At 48.2% G+C, this 15406-nt stretch overlaps 1 protein-coding gene across 33 annotated transcripts in view; it reads left to right on the top strand.

Moving 5' to 3' along the window:
* The first annotated feature begins 935 nt into the window (after nt 1-935).
* The window catches only part of TCF7L2 (transcription factor 7 like 2), a 198607-nt gene continuing 184136 nt past the window's right edge, over nt 936-15406 (top strand). For 20 of the 33 annotated variants that reach the window (XM_041745003.1, XM_041745006.1, XM_041745004.1 and 17 more), the window contains exons 1-4: nt 936-1240; nt 1550-1616; nt 1826-1950; nt 13981-14049. In XM_041745003.1, coding sequence (XP_041600937.1) covers nt 1052-1240; nt 1550-1616; nt 1826-1950; nt 13981-14049 — 450 coding nt within the window. In that variant the 5' untranslated portion in view covers nt 936-1051. The remainder of the gene's footprint in view (nt 1241-1549; nt 1617-1825; nt 1951-13980; nt 14050-15406) is intronic. The other 13 variants (XM_041745010.1, XM_041745012.1, XM_041745013.1 and 10 more) reach the window with 1 other exon arrangement.

The following is a 15406-nucleotide window of genomic DNA, read 5'->3' as shown; positions in this document are numbered from 1 at the left end:
CACCCCCACCCCCCACAGTACTCTCCTCCTCCTCCTCCTCCCCCCACCCCTTCCTTAAGACTTATTTCTAATATTTCCAAAGTGCACTTTTTCTGGGCCTCTCCCCATCCCCGCCCCCCAAGTGGGCTTTCCTTCCGCCTTCCTCGGCTCGGATTCCTGCCTCGGTCGCCACCCCCTTCCCCTTCCCCTCCTCTCCCCCTCCGCATTGTCCTTCCCCAGCCGCCCCCTCCCGGAGCGAGCCCCGTACCCTCGCCGACTCGCGGGCTCGCACCCACTCAGCGCAGGCCTCTCCCCCTGCACACTCCTCCCTCCGCCTCCCCCCTCCCCTCCCCTCCCCTCCCCTCCCCTCCCTCTCCCTCTCCCGGCGCCCGAAAGGATCATTGTTAGCCGCCCCCGCCCCGCCCACCCCGCCTGTTTATTTATGCACACGTCACCCGGCCGGCCCCGCCCCCCGGCATCTCATTAAGCGAGTGTGTTCCTCTCGCCCTGTCAATAATCTCCGCTCCCAGACTACTCCGTTCCTCCGGATTTCGATCCCCCTTTTTCTATCTGTCAATCAGCGCCGCCTTTGAACTGAAAAGCTCCCAGTCTAACTTCAACTCACTCAAATCCGAGCGGCACGAGCTCCTCCTGTATCTTCGGCTTCCCCCCCCTTGCTCTTTATATCTGACTTCTTGTTGTTGTTGGTGTGTTTTTTTTTTTTTTTTACCCCCCTTTTTTTATTTATTATTTTTTTGCACATTGATCGGATCCTTGGGAACGAGAGAAAAAAGAAACCCAAACTCACGCGTGCAGAAGATCTCCCCCCCTTTTCCCCTCCCCTTCTCCCTCTTTCCCCTCCCCAGAAGAAAAAGACCCCAAAGCAGGAGGAAAAAAAAAAAAAAAAGTTCACCTTGGACTCGTCTTTTTCTTGCAACATTTTTTTTTTTTTGGGGGGGGAGGGAAGCAAAACTTTTTCGGGGGTATTATTATTATTATTATTTTTTTTTTTTGGCTTTTCTTCCTCCCTTCATTTTTCTTCCAAAATTGCTGCTCGTGGGTGAAAAAAAAAATGCCGCAGCTGAACGGCGGTGGAGGAGATGACCTAGGCGCCAACGACGAGCTGATTTCCTTCAAAGACGAGGGCGAGCAGGAGGAGAAGAGCTCCGAGAACTCCTCGGCAGAGAGGGATTTAGCTGATGTCAAGTCGTCTCTAGTCAATGAGTCAGAAACGAATCAAAACAGCTCCTCCGACTCCGAGGTAGGAGAAGCCCCCCGGGCTGCCGGGGTCCGGAGCCCGTCCCCGGGCCGGGCGGCGCGGAGCCGGGAGGGCGGGCGGCGGGCGGGCGGGCGGCGGGGCCGGGGCCGGGGCGCCGCGGGGCCGGGCGCGCGGGGCGGGCGGGCGGGCGGGCGGGCGGCGGGGCCGGGCAGCACCGCGCACACTTGTAACCCTGTTTTCTCTGCCCCCCGCCCCGGACCCCCCACCCCTCCGGCCCTGTCCCCCCTCTCCCCCCACCCCCTCTGCGTGGCGTTTGCCCCTCGCCCTCCCCACCTCCACCCCTCCGGGAAGGCGGAAAGACGGCCTCCGCCTCGCTCCGAAAGTTTCCGAGATAAATCCCGGGAAAGTTTGGAAGAAGGTGAGTACGCCCCGCGCCCCGCGCCCCGCGCCTGCCCCCGCGCCCGCGCCCCGCGCCTGCCCCCGCGCCCCGCGCCCGCCCGCCCGCGCCCCGCGCCCCGCTCGGCCCGGCCCCGCGCCGGCCCTGCCGGGGCGCGCGGCGGCTCCGGGCACTTTCTAAAAAGTTTCTCCCGCTCTCTCCCGCTCGGCGCGGCCGCCCCGCCATGTTAGCGGCCAAGAGGCAAGATGGAGGGCTCTTTAAGGGGCCGCCGTACCCCGGCTACCCCTTCATCATGATCCCCGACCTGACGAGCCCCTACCTCCCCAACGGATCGCTCTCGCCCACCGCCCGAACCGTAAGTGCCTCCGCGCGCGGCCCCCGCCCGCCCGCCCGGCCCCGCATGCGGCCCCTGCCCGGCCCGGCCCTGCCCCTCCCCCGCCCTCCCCGCTCCCTCCCCGCCCCCCCGCTCCTCCCTCCCCCTCCCCCTCCCCTCCCCCTCCCGCCGCCCCTCCCCCGCTCGCGGCCCAGGCAGCCCGAAACTCTCCAAACTTTTCTGCCTTTTGTGGACTGGATTTGTTTGCACTTCGCCATGTTCTTGCTTTCAGTTTGCTGCCTCGTGCTGTCGGGGAGACCTTTCTTTCCGCGCAGGGCTTTGTTGGGCGGGCGGGGGCGGGGGGCAGGGGCGAGGAGAGGAGAAGGGAACTTTTTTTTTTTTTTTTTTTTTTGCGCTCCGATGCCCCCTCCCCCCGCGGCGGTGGCGTTTGTCTCCTCACCCTGGGAAGATGCCTGTGTGGCTCTTTCTTTGCGCCTCTCCCTCTCTCTCCCTCTCTCTTCCTTCCCTCTTCGGTGGCGTCTTGGGTTTTCCCCGGTTAACCCCTTGGCTGCCGCCGCCGGGGCCCGGGGCCGGGGGCCGGGGGCCGGGGGCCGGGGGCCGGGGCCGGGCTGCGCCCTGCGCGCGGGGCGGGCCGCGGTGGCCCCGCAGGCGTCGGACCGGGGAGCGGGGAGCGCGCGGAGCCCGGGGCCCTGCAGGAGCGCCCCGGCTCCCTCCCGGCTGCTTCTTTACGGAGCTTTCCGGTGGCGCTCGCTGGCTCGCAGCCCCCTCCCCTCCCCTCCCCTCCCCTCCCCCCCCAAGGTCACGCTCCCCAGACCGGCGCCCCTGCACGCTCGGGGGGCCCTGGGCGCGGTGGCGGGCTCGGCGGCCCGGCGCGCTGGCTGCGGGCTCTCCCGGGCCGCGCGGAGCGGGGAGGCCCCTGCGACCGGCCCCTCGGCGTGTGTGCAGCCGGGCAGGGCCTCCTCCGAGCGGATTCGATGCATTTCTAGGGAATTTTGGTGCCTCGGGGTTTAGAGCCGGGTCTGCGTTCGCCAGCTTCCAAGAAGGCCCTCAGCGGGCCCTGGGGCAGCGGAGACTAGGGTTTGCCGGCCCCGAGGGCGTGCGGAGGGTCAGGGCGGCCCGGGGCGCCCCCCCTCACGGGACTGGGCTGCCGCTCGCGGGACACCCAACTTTGGGGGCCCCCAGGGCGGCGCCGGGTGCTTCCCCGCAGCAGCTTGCGTTCCGCGCCCACCCCCGACGCTCGGTAATAGGGCGCATCCCCTGTCCCCACCGGCCTCTGCCCCCTGCCCTCGCCCTGAGCCCCTCCCCCAAGCTGCCCCCCCTTCCACCACCTCCCCTCCAGGCCCCCAACCCCACCCTTCTCTAAAAAGCCTGGATTGCCAATCTCTGGAAGCAACCCTCTGGACATTCGTGCCGGGTTTCCCGGGATTGTCATTTTGCACCTTTTCTGGTTTTGGTTCCCCCCACTCCCCCCCGCCCCCACTCCTTATTTACACACACGACTCCTGTATTTTTCGGTAACTCGAGGTAGCAATTTGAAATCACGTATCCAGTGTTCAGCAGCCGTGGATTCGGTGCTCATGGCCGAGGGCTTTGCCGGTCGGGAGCCGATCCGATCTACAAGTGTTTTTAAGCATTAAAATATTAACTATCAGGTTTTACTTGTTTTTTGGGCCCTGGCAAAAAAGGGCAAGGGCATGCTAGACCGGTCAGTTTTTATGGCTAGGAAAGAGAAATAATTATTCCCCCCCCCACCCCCCTCCTTCCCTGTACCCAGGCTTCTGCAGGCTTGGGAAGCTGGTCGAGCGGTTCAGCCCGACCTCCTCCTGCAGGGCCCGCTCGCAGGCCGCAGGGGCCGGGCTGTGGGGTTGCAGCTGCAGGGAGAGGCTCTGTCCGGTTTCCTAGTAGAGCTCATCTTAAAACCGGAGCATTCGGCTCAGAATCAGAGGGTTTGTGTCCCAACCAACCCGACCAAGCCGCATTCCAGAGTAACCCTGAGAATTTCCTACTCTCCTCCCCTCCCCCTTCGATGGATTCCTCCCTGGTATTATTTAAAAAAACCCACTTCGCCATCAGAAAGGCCATCTGAATGTTGAGCCTTGATGGCGGGCTTCTTGGCCTTCTTGAGTCTTTTGCAAACTCCGGGTCTGACCCGCTGGCAGTCTTGCCATACTGTCGCCTAAAACTTGAACACAGTTGTGCTGTGCTGTAATTAGGAAACAGGGAAATTGTTAAAGGCACATAAATGATTTCCCGGTGCGAAAAGGAAGGCTCCCAACCCTCGGTCCCCTTTGTGGGCATTATAGGAATAGACCGCTCTAGTTATTTTAATTGTGGACGTAGCGGGTGGCCTTGTGCTGTGACATCAGATTGAGTAGGAGAGGACATTTCTGAACTCAGTAGGCAGTTTTGAGATTTGCATGTCAAACACCAACAGACATCTTTGTGTGTAACTGCCCCTTCCTCCTTGCTCCCTGTTACCTGGGTTAGGCTCTGTGCTCCAAAATTAAAGTTATTTATTTAGGCCAGTAAGCAGAGCGATGGAAATGGGGACGGGAGGCTGTTGCGTGTCACTCCTGACGTCTTCGATCAGAGGGCCGGCTTGCAATTCCAGATTTGATACAGCTGCCGAGGGCATCTATAGGCAAGATAGGGGTCTTTTCATGCTCATCTGAAATTCTCAGTGCTTCATAGAGTGTGTTTTTGAGGGCAAGGTGTAAAGACAAACTAGCTGTATGCTTTCTTCTATACCCGACCCTCCTTGGTGGTGGTGTTTTTGCTACGGTTTCTGTTCCTTATTAGTGTACCTGTGAGCAGCTGCATCCTTTAAAAAAGCCAACTCTTTGGATCCCTGATTCCTGCTTTTCTATTTAAGAATGTAAAGAATTGAGGAGTATCGTTAAATCAGCTATGATGAATAATACATTATCTCAAGAATAATGCTTTAATTGCCAAAGACGCCATAAAGCTCGATAGTAATAATTTTATTTTAAAACGACAAGGCTCTCTGCATAACATTAATTTAGTCTTTGATACAGTAATAGGAATGGCTTTTAAAAAGACAGATTCGAATACAAAACTACATTAGGGAGAGAGATCTAGTGAAGTTGATGGGAAGTGATAGAACAGCAAATATTAGAACTGTGGTAACATTTGTATACTAAAGATAAGAGTATTGTTACCATATTAAAGTTGATAGGAAAAAGTAGTTTCACGGTTCTTTCTCCCTCTTGCCAAAGGACAAGTAGGAATAGGGTGGTCGGGATTCTTGTTAGGTTTGAGATTTCTTTTTAGGACTTGATTATTAGAGCTCTCACATCTCCCTTTTATCCCAAAGTTAGTTGCTTTTTAACTGAGCTGTTTGCTACTAGGTTGAACAAATAAATAAGCATCTTGAATTCATTTTTGAACTTGGAATCCAGCATTTAAAAGAAACCGAGAGGGGCCTATTCATTGGGGGTTTTATTTAGCCCGGCAAACAACTTCTCTTTCTGGCTTGTGAAAAATGGATGTTTTTTTCCTCACTCAAACAACATAATCCTTTCTAATACAAAAGATTTAGACCTTAGAGTGTGAAGGGTTAATGGTGGTCCTTCCCTGCTTGTCCCCCCACCCCCCACCTTTACCCCTGATTGTTTTGACAACACTTTTCAAAGTGTGACATTCCAAGCCCCTACATAACAATGTAATATTACTGTAATTACACAGGTCATTACATTTTAAATAGAGAACAATAAAATGCTTATCGCCCTGAAAAAGAACAGGTGTTCTTGCCCTTCTTTGGTATTTATGCTAATTGTTTTTCATCTCCTTCAGAAATATTTATGGCGAACATGTTTAGATTCCAATCTCAGTGCAACAGTATTAATTCTGTGCTAATCTTTATAGGTTGGGGTTTAATGTCTGCAGTATGGATTATGGGCTCAACATTCACCCCATAAGTCATATTTTAATGATTATAAATTTAATATGCCAGCGCTTTGCAGTTTGTTGAAATTAAAGCTTTCTGAAACCCCCAGAAACAAGCTATTAGGCAGTGGGGGGGGCTGAAGTGCTTATCTGGAAGAAGTGTTTTTGGAAACTTTGGACTGCTTAAGGGAAGTAGCTTTTACTGATGCCCCCTATCTGATTGAGAAAAGATTTGGAGGCAGACAATCCCGGTTCTTGCCAGGAGTTTTCCACCTTGATTTTAGTTTTACTGATACGGATTTCATTTAGAGTCACTGCTGGAAGCTGGTCAGCTTTCTGTTTCTTAGCAAGCTGTGAAAAAGTTACAGGAAGGTTTCCGGGGGCTGGCAAATCAAGAATGCTGTTCTGTTCGCAGCGCAGGATAACTGCAGTTCTGCGCGCCATTAAAAAAATATTTGCTTTAGAAAACTAGCATTTTAATAGTTGCACCAGAGGCTGTGCTTTCAAAGATTACAGTAGAAGCCTTTGCGGGTTTTGAATGCCTCCACACATCCCACGAGGTGCTTGTGTGCATGCAAAAAGTGCCTAGATTTTCCTTGGTTGAGAAATCCGGGTGCAACTTCTCTTACACATGCACAGTGGGTAAAGGAGAAGGTATCTAAGAGGATTTTACATTTTGTCAGATGTTTCACAACAGGGGCCCCCGAATCACATTAAAAATGCACTGTAGAGAAAGGACAGCTGCAAATTTTTGTGTGGACGCGTGTTTCTGGACCATGACTAAAACTCCGAGGACCTCTTCCCCAGCTGTCTGGAAGTTATGTGGAAGTTGGTTTATTGGCAGTTAAGTATGAGACAACCTGGATTTAGCCGAAGCTCTCTCCTACACAGGAAGTAGATGACATTATATTGGGGGAAGGGACGGGGCTGCAGGCAAGGAGTGATTTATTCCTTTTCTGGTTTTGTTTTGTTTTTTAAACCTTGGAGCTGCCAAATAAATAAGCACTTTCCAAGGAGGTAGGTGTAAGCTTTTTACTCTTGGTAAGTGGCCTTAGATAATATCTGTAACCCACGTTTATAACTGTTCTAAGGTGACACATTTCAGAAGTTTTGAAAGGAGGGGCAAATCAATTCTTGGAGGCTTTTCTTTTTGAAGGGGTGTGTAATGTGGGCGTCTGAGTCTCTCCTGCGAGGGAATATTGGCACCCGTGTAAGTAAATCTTCAGCTCTGACTTATAATTGAGCACATTTGTGAAGGAAATGGTTAATTTTACAACCAAAGGCAAACTTGCACCTCGACAGGTCTGCTGAAAGAAATGTGCCCCAGTCCTTTGCTGGCAAGCGCCACCGGGTCATAAATCCACAGGCTTTATTTACAGCCCATAACACTTATGAATGTTAAGATATTTGACGCCACGTTGGCCTTATAATATTCAAGGTCCGCAGACATTGGCAGTAGCTCAGATTTCTCTCACTAATTATAAGCAGGGAGATGGGGGGGCAGGGTGGGGGGGGAGCCCATCTCAGATGCTGCCCTCCCCCTTCCGTGACCCCCACCTCTACAATCTGAGCTTACTGAGACAGACACCCTCTCCTTTGGCAGCTGACTTGTACTTTTTCCTCTAGGCTATTGTTATACACATTTATAAAGAGCACTTTCAGGGATGGAAATTCAGTGGGGGCTCTGCACAAATGCCTTTTTCAAAAGCAAAGTTGCTCTAGCTGTTTGCATCTTTCTCCTTGTCCTCTGGTTTCTCCTTTTTCCTTTTCTTTCTTCCTTTCTCATTCTCTCTTTCATTCTTTTTTTTTTTTTTTCCTTCCCCCTGGACTGTGTTGCCTATATTGTGCATATTTCCCAGAACACTTAAAGAAACCTGATACGAGAGATGGCTCTTTAATTTATATGATGTTCCACTGAGCTGGAAGGGCAGATACGCACGTTGCATAGTACACTAGTTACTGTGAGGGTTTAAAAAAAAAAAAAAAGTTGGGTGGGTGAGGAGAGTTGATTAAAGGAATTTAATGGATAAGAAAAAAAAAAGTTCCAGGTTTCATTGGGGATGAGAAAGCCACTCATTTGGGAAAAGTGCACTATTATCTGGGGGGAGTTAACAGAAAAGTAACCAGGGAGGCAGCATAAATGCTTGTTTAAGAAAGTCTAGAAAAAATATGAGAGGATGGGAAAAAAATTGCGCTCGGGGGAATGGCTTGGTTGAAATTGGGAATTGGAAGTTTCTTATGAGAAGTGAGAGTACCATGGGGGGGGGGGTTTGCTGTGAAAACCTATTGCTTTGCTCAGCATAGAGTAGCTCCAATCCATTCCTCACCTAAAATGCTCTATCTAGCAACAGATATGTTTCATATCAGTTATTTGTATGAGGGTCTAGGGGTGGGGCATCTGTGGTTGAGACCCCGATGAGAGAGAGGGGGGGCCAATTATCCTGACGATTTTAATTTATTTTTTAAAAAGTGGGCTGTTCCAGTGTGTCTGTTACAAAGGGACCACATGGCAAAGGGGGAGTGGGTTTGTGAGGTGCATAGGTAAGTCTTGAAAGGGGGCTGATGGCTTTGTCATTTCTGGCCGGATTCTTCCCTCCACCCAGCCCAAATTTAAAGACTGAGGCTGAAAGGTTTTATTTTCTAATCAATGGAATGCAGAAACTTACTAGCCCTCAGGGACAGATATGAATCCCTTAACAGCTCATTACAAAGATGGGGCTGTGGGATCTATGAACGGGTTATCAGCCGTGGTGTTCTTCGGTTTTCCCAGGATAGGTTTTTCTTCCTTAGGCACATCTGATTTCGGGCTGGTCATTCAGCCTGTTATATTTTCTTCTTCTTCTTCTTTTCTTTTCTTTTTTTTTTTTTTTTGTCGTGAAGTAGCCCCAAACAGTTCTGTTTATGGGGGCAAGAAGGTCTATTATTAGTGGGATCAGCTCTGAAGGAGTTAAAATTGCTCACTAAAGTTTGGCATCATGAAAATAAATTTGAGGCCTGGTAGGCATTAGCAGGGCACAGCACATTTACAGAGCTTAATTAGTACGAACTGTAATTGTTCATGGTCTGCCAGAAGAAGTAATGTTCAGGAAAAGTGGAGTCCCTTCTCTTGCAGCCTTCAGTTTGAAACCGATAAATCACTTGCATATTTGTGTAGTGATTCAAATGGAGCTAGGACCTCTCCCATCCCAACATGTGGTAAATTGTAAAGTCAATGAATTGCAGATGTAGGCTACAGTGAGATTCTCCAAGAAAATGCAGAATGAATGGGAAAGAATGATGCTATAAATATTTACTGAGAAGATAACTAGGTCCCTGCGTGCTGGGCCAATTATGATGTACTAAATATATTAGCAAAATGCTTAAAAAATCGGGAGGATTTGTGTGGGTCTTCGGGTGGGTTGGTTTGTTTTGGAAAGTGAAATAAAAGGCACTATGTTACTGTCTTGTCAGTTTTATTAAGCCCAAATCACAATGGCATACCCAGGGAAGGACACATGAAACCCACATTAATGCAAATTAATTCGTTATGAGTTGCAGAGCTGTGACTGCTAAGTGGAGTAATGATAGGGCATCATTTTAAGAGTGTTAATGTAGCAACTTTTAATGAAAAATGCTGTGTTAGGAACATGTCTCAGCACCTTAGCCCACGTGTTTTTATACGCTAGAAATGTGTTTCGTACAAGAGCAGGAAACTTGATTCACTTCATCTCGCCCCCCACCCCGCCCCTTCCCCCCAGTTTAAGAACTTTAATTATGTTTTGCTGTTTGAAGAAAATCTTCTCGTTTTTCTTCAGAAATCAGCCCAGAAATGCCTATCACTGTAACCAAGTTGAAGTTTTATTTTATTTTTGCACCAGATTGCAGTACCAAGTGGAAAAACAGTGAATGTAACCCCCTACCCCCACCCCCCATAGACCTACATCTATAGCTTTCTTGAAGTGATTTCCACCCCCCCCCCCCCTTTTCTTTCATGGAAGATTTTGGTCTCAGGCAATGTTGCAAGTCTTCTTTCCCCAAATGTGAGTAGGTGGATGTGTATGGAAGCTGTAAAAGTTAATGATCATTCTCTGACTCATAGCTGATGGTTTCAGGTTGAGGAAAAGAAAAGAAAAATTAATGAGGGTAAATAGACCTTGGATGGAACATCGAGACAGTAGGAGAGATTGTTCTTGTGTCTAGAGGCATGCGTTTTGTTGCAGCAGAATTTCTGAAGGAGAATGCCAGGAAGTGAAAAGGGGATGCCTTTGTTAAGTTGTTGTTTTAGGATGGTACAAGTGTTCGGTGTCTAGATCTGGGGAGGACTGTTTAAGCCGGCATACCTACCAGTCAGTACTGGTTTTGCCTTCCCTGGGGAAGTCAGAGGCCCCCTTAGCACTTTTTTGAAAAGGCTGCAGTAACCCAAAGTTCTGATCAGAAGTTCATTTTCCATTAGATCTAAGAGGTTCACAGCATAGGACTAGAGATGCTGTCTCTGTCCTGAACAGTGACTGATGACCTAAGAAAAAGTCTTAGATGTACTAATGACAGCAAAATTCTGTCTTTTAAGCTAATGACATGGAAATTAAACTTCAGGTGGCTCATGGTAGTAGCTACAGCGTAAAAGTAGACCCTAAATCCCCCAAACCAAAACCTTTTAAAAGGGGAATTAATCTGGGTTCTTTTCTTTAAATAAAAAAGAAATCCAGGTGATTCATAAAAACTGAACATAAAGCATATGCTCCACCTCTTCGCAATTTAGTGGAATGAAGAGGTATAAGGAATTGAACGTCATCATACGTTCACGGAGTATTGGAAAAACCAACACAGGGTTTTTACTTATACCTTTGAGGATGAGATCTCTGCGGTTGAAAAAGTGGTTTTTCTTTCTCTCTCTCTGGAAATCTCTGATGTCTTGGATCTGAAACATCAAATTAAGGGCCAGTGGTAGTGATTAGAAATAAAACAAGAGACATCTAGATATGGTAATAATATGGGAAGCAGTTCATTGTAAATTGTTGGTTTTTTAATTGCTGGGGAATTGTGCAAGCCCGTGTCAATCACATCTTCATGATTCTTCCTCTGGACAAGTGAGGGCCAGATCATCTGGGGGTGTTCGAATGGGTGGGTGGGCTTGGCCATTGTAAACAAGCACACAGGAAGGGAAGGTTTATTTTGTTGAAAGTTTCATTGGGAAGGAATTAAATGAAAAGTACCCTGGAGTTCTCATTTGGTGATGACCCAGGATGCTCCAGGGAGGCACCATGCTGAGGGCGCATTGCATGCCCATGGGGTTACAGCTACAGTCGCTGGCGAAGGAAGTGACGCAGAGTGTTGCAGGTGACCAGGAGCAGGGCGGTCCTAGGGGTGGAGGCATGTGGGAGCCTGACTCTGAAACTCAGATGAACCTTAGGTGGCCGCCTCATGCTGGGTCTCAGAACCTCCCCTCCTCTTCTGAAAAAGAAAAAGAAAAAGAAAAAGGAAAAAAAAAATCTCTTGTTCTTTCCTTCCTTAGAGATTTTTACAGAGAGATAAATGAATTCTTGCTCCAGTCCAGAATGCCAAGTTTTTACTGGGTCCTTGTATTTTGTCTTTGTCTTAAAAAGCTAGACTATAACGAACAAGGCATCTTTGTGTTTTATTGGGAAGCAAAAAAGCAGTTGAAGTGTATGTTTAAGAAAACAGTATTTGAGAAAAGAGGGGGTGGAAACCCAAAGGAGAAACGAGAAAATTGTAAGTCTTTGTCAGTGTAGCTGGGGGAAGTTTAGCTCCGGATCTCTCCCAACACAGTGGTTGCTGGCTGGCAGTGAAGATCTGATTGGAGCTTGTTTAGTGTATATTTATGAGCTGGTCCAGGTTGTTCCATGTGGCTGGACACCTGAGGAGGAAAGTTACATTGCTTGGTAGTATTAGAATGGGGTGTGTGTGTGTGTGTGTGTGTGTGTGTGTGTTAACTTTGTCCAACTAGATCCTTAAGGACCTTGCAGCTGCATTTTTACTGTTTTAATTGCGGCATTCTCTCTGGGATTGTGTTGTCCGGGTGGTGATTGGACTCAAGGATTAAGAATGGAACCGGACAAGTGAAAATTGAGTTTGGATTAGCCACAGTTTCATTAATTTATTCATAAGACTGTGATTATATGAAATTTTGTTTCCACGACATATACATAGTTATCAGGTGTCCATTCAATTTTAATTGACAATCTAAGATTCCTGTGGTTACCCTGAGTACAGATTGCCTAGGGGCTCTGCAGGGTTTGTGGGAAGAAAAGCTTGGACAAGTTTCCATTAAGCTCTGAATCAGGCAGTTGGAAAAGAGGAGAATAAAACCCTGCTGAAAAGGGGGACAACTTGTTACTGTTGCCTCTCGACTTAGAAGGAGGAACATGCCCCCCCCCCCCCAAGAGCTGCTCTCTAGCCAAGAATTCCAAACTTTCCTAGCACAAACATTGTTTTAAGACGATGTGGAATTGTCACAGAAATTAGTGCAATCACTGTTTAGTGACTGGCAGTTTTCACAGAGAGGACAGGGGGGCAAAGGGCGCAAATTCATCTTTCTTTTTCCAAGATTCACTTAGATGAACTGCTTCTGAGTGGGTGGGGGCTGTGAGGGGGTGGGCTCATCTTCACTTGCTCTGTGTACATCTTGCCGTTGTTTTAGGGAGCTTGATTCAGTGATTCAATCACTCTGCTTTGACAGGTAAAAGAAAAAAAATGTGTTTTTGGCCTCATTTGTGTTGTTCCCCCTTTTAACCTTGATTAATAAGCTTTGGGGGCAAGCTGACTTGTATATAGGCAGTATTTTGGTTGTTTATTTGGAACAGATAAAATGATCTCAGAGCCCATTGTATGCTAAAGTGGGGACTTGAGCAATATAAATTTAGACCTTTTTTAAAAAATTTGATTACTTCTGTTTTGTGTTTGTTTTCAGTTGGTTCAAAAGTTCTTATGAATTTCTTTCTTTCTTTTTTCTTTTTGTCCCCCCCCCCCCCCCCCCCCCCCGTCCCCCAAAGCCCGTGTGGACTTGAATGATTTTTCATGCAAGGACCAAGATACAAAATAATTGGATCTGAAGCCCCCTTGCAAGCTAGGTTACATTTTGTTCAGTAACAGAGAAGTGTTCTGGCAACAGCAGTAGGACAGGAGCAGTAATAGCAGTGGTGTGGAATCGCAATGGATGCCTGTTGCCATGTGGGGAAGGGGGAGTGATTTCCCAGGACCATCTAATTCCTTCTCATTCGTGTTCATATAGTGCAAATTGAAATGCATTTTCCCATATTGTTGAGATTCTTTAGTGATTGTTGTATCGTTTATAAAATAAATTAGATGGTGTTTGTTTTCCCCATCTATAGGATCCTAAGATTAACAAGTATTGTTTGGGAAGAAGAGAACTTGGTGAGGGATCTCAGTATTCCGTTGTATTTGGCAACACCCATCTCTTGGGTGGGGGATCTGTAGGGCTTCCGAGGGACAGGCCCAAGAGAGACCTCACTTTCTGTTGTGGAGAGTGTAGGGGAGCCAGGGGCCACTTTGGCAGTGGTTGGCTCCCTCTTTGGGGAAGTGTGGATTCCTAGAGTGCAGGCTGTAGAGATGTCCTGGGACTGATACCTTAGTCATTGCCAAAGAATGTATAAGGCTTTGGGTGGCCCCTGGCTTCTGCCTGGCACATTTATTTTTCCCCAAAATAGAATTGCGTTTAGGGGCAAGAGCCCAGTTGTTAGAACTGTGGGGAGCTTGTACCTGTTACAGTCTTGTGGCTTCTCAGAATCCTTTCTCACAACCTTTCCTCTTGCCTACGTGTCGCAATTCTGATGACTTTTTGCAGCACACAGTTAATTTTTCCGCAGCATCCTGCTCAGCACACTGGCTTCCTGTATGTTTTAATGGGCATCCGTCTTTCCTTTTCATGTCATTGATTCTCACTCCTGGCTCCCTCCCCCTCCCTTTTTGCTTATTGAATAGGTGCTTTTTTTTTTTTTTTTTAAACTTTACCTTAGATTATTACGATCATCTTATCCATAGCAACAAATAAAAATACACAGGTCTTGATTGAATGCCAAGGCTGCAGTTCAATCTAGGAAGGTTTGTCTGCTATTCATAAACTGCTTAAGATGTTTTCTTGTAGTTTGTGACATAAGCAGAACGCTTTGATTTGGTTTCTTTCTACAGCTCCATTTTCAGTCCGGGAGCACACATTACTCTGCGTACAAAACGATTGAACACCAGATTGCAATTCAGGTAGGAAATGCAAGAGATCCTGAAGCTTGAATTGTCAATATGTAGGTCTCTTGTGTCTTTTATTCTCTGTCCCTTCCCCCAATCTAGATGATGATGATGATGATGGTGGTGGTGATGGGGGATGATGTTGGCGATGGGGATGATGGTGGTGATGGGGATGATGGTGGTGATGATGATGATGGTGGTGGTGGTGATGGGGATGATGGTGATGTTGGTGGCGATGATGCTGGTGGTGATGATGACGATGGTGGTGATGATGGTGATGGTGGTGATGGTGATGATGGTGCTTGTGGTGGCTGATTCACTGGGCGGAGGGTGGGAAACAAAGAAATGAGCAGAAATGCTGCAAAAATGATTTAAAGATTTGGAGAGAAAGAGGAGCGTGTGTTTTTTGTTAAGTTTCTTGATCAGGCGTGATGGGCACATATACCCTAGCTTGGCTCTTGTTTTTGGCTCAGGGAAGAATCTTCAGTTGGAAGTAAGATGAAGTGGCAAGCTGAACTGGAAGAATTTAGCCGAGGGGAGGGAGAGGAGGCTGTGTGACAGCCAGAGAGTTGCTTCCTGTGGATCCAAATCATGTTAAGTGGTGCTAAGAATATCACTTTTGACCTGATTGTCCTGAAATGTTGATTTCTCTTGGACCTGTTGATATATGTCATTAAAAGTGCTGGAAGGGAGAGGTGACAGGTCCCAGCTTCTGATGAGTGTCCTGTTTCCTGCTCACGTAGTACTTCCATTCTCTTAAATCCAAAGGCTAAACAAATCACGGACTAATATAGACTCAGAACTGAACTGATGCCAGCAGCATGCAGGAGTGGAGGGAGAGCAGACTAATACGATTTTCGTCTGTCTGCCTTGCCTGGCTTTGCCAGGATGGATGTTACTCAGGGTGTAACTAATGGTACCGAAACTTCTTGAGTGTTCTGGTTTAACCCTTTGAAGAGAGGCTTTTGAAACCTGTTGCTGTGATGTTGAGCTCTGGCTCTAGGTCTTCTCTCCTTGGAAGTTGATGTCAGTTGGTTGAATAATTCCTCTTGTTCCGTTGAATCCTATCTTGTAGTCATTCCTGGCAGATAGCTTGTGTGTGTGTGTTTGTGTGTGTGTGTGTGTGTGTGTGTGTGTGTGTGGTCTGACCAGACTCTAGCCACGTTGCATCTTGGTAGTTCTGCTGTTTCAAATCTGTACCTTCCTGGATAAGACTTTGAAGCAGCCCTGTGCCCCACCTAAGCTGTGAATTCTTGCCCCATTGAAAAGTATGACTCAGCAGACATTTTTATTTGGTGGATCCCTCCTGTTTTTGTACTTATTTCAAGGCAACAGCAACTTCTTTTTAAAATATCTTGTTTACTTCTGCAGT

Source organism: Vulpes lagopus, chromosome 2 (genome assembly GCF_018345385.1).
Source record: "Vulpes lagopus strain Blue_001 chromosome 2, ASM1834538v1, whole genome shotgun sequence".
Lineage (NCBI taxonomy): Eukaryota > Metazoa > Chordata > Mammalia > Carnivora > Canidae > Vulpes > Vulpes lagopus.
This window is presented reverse-complemented; position numbering and strand designations above follow the sequence as displayed.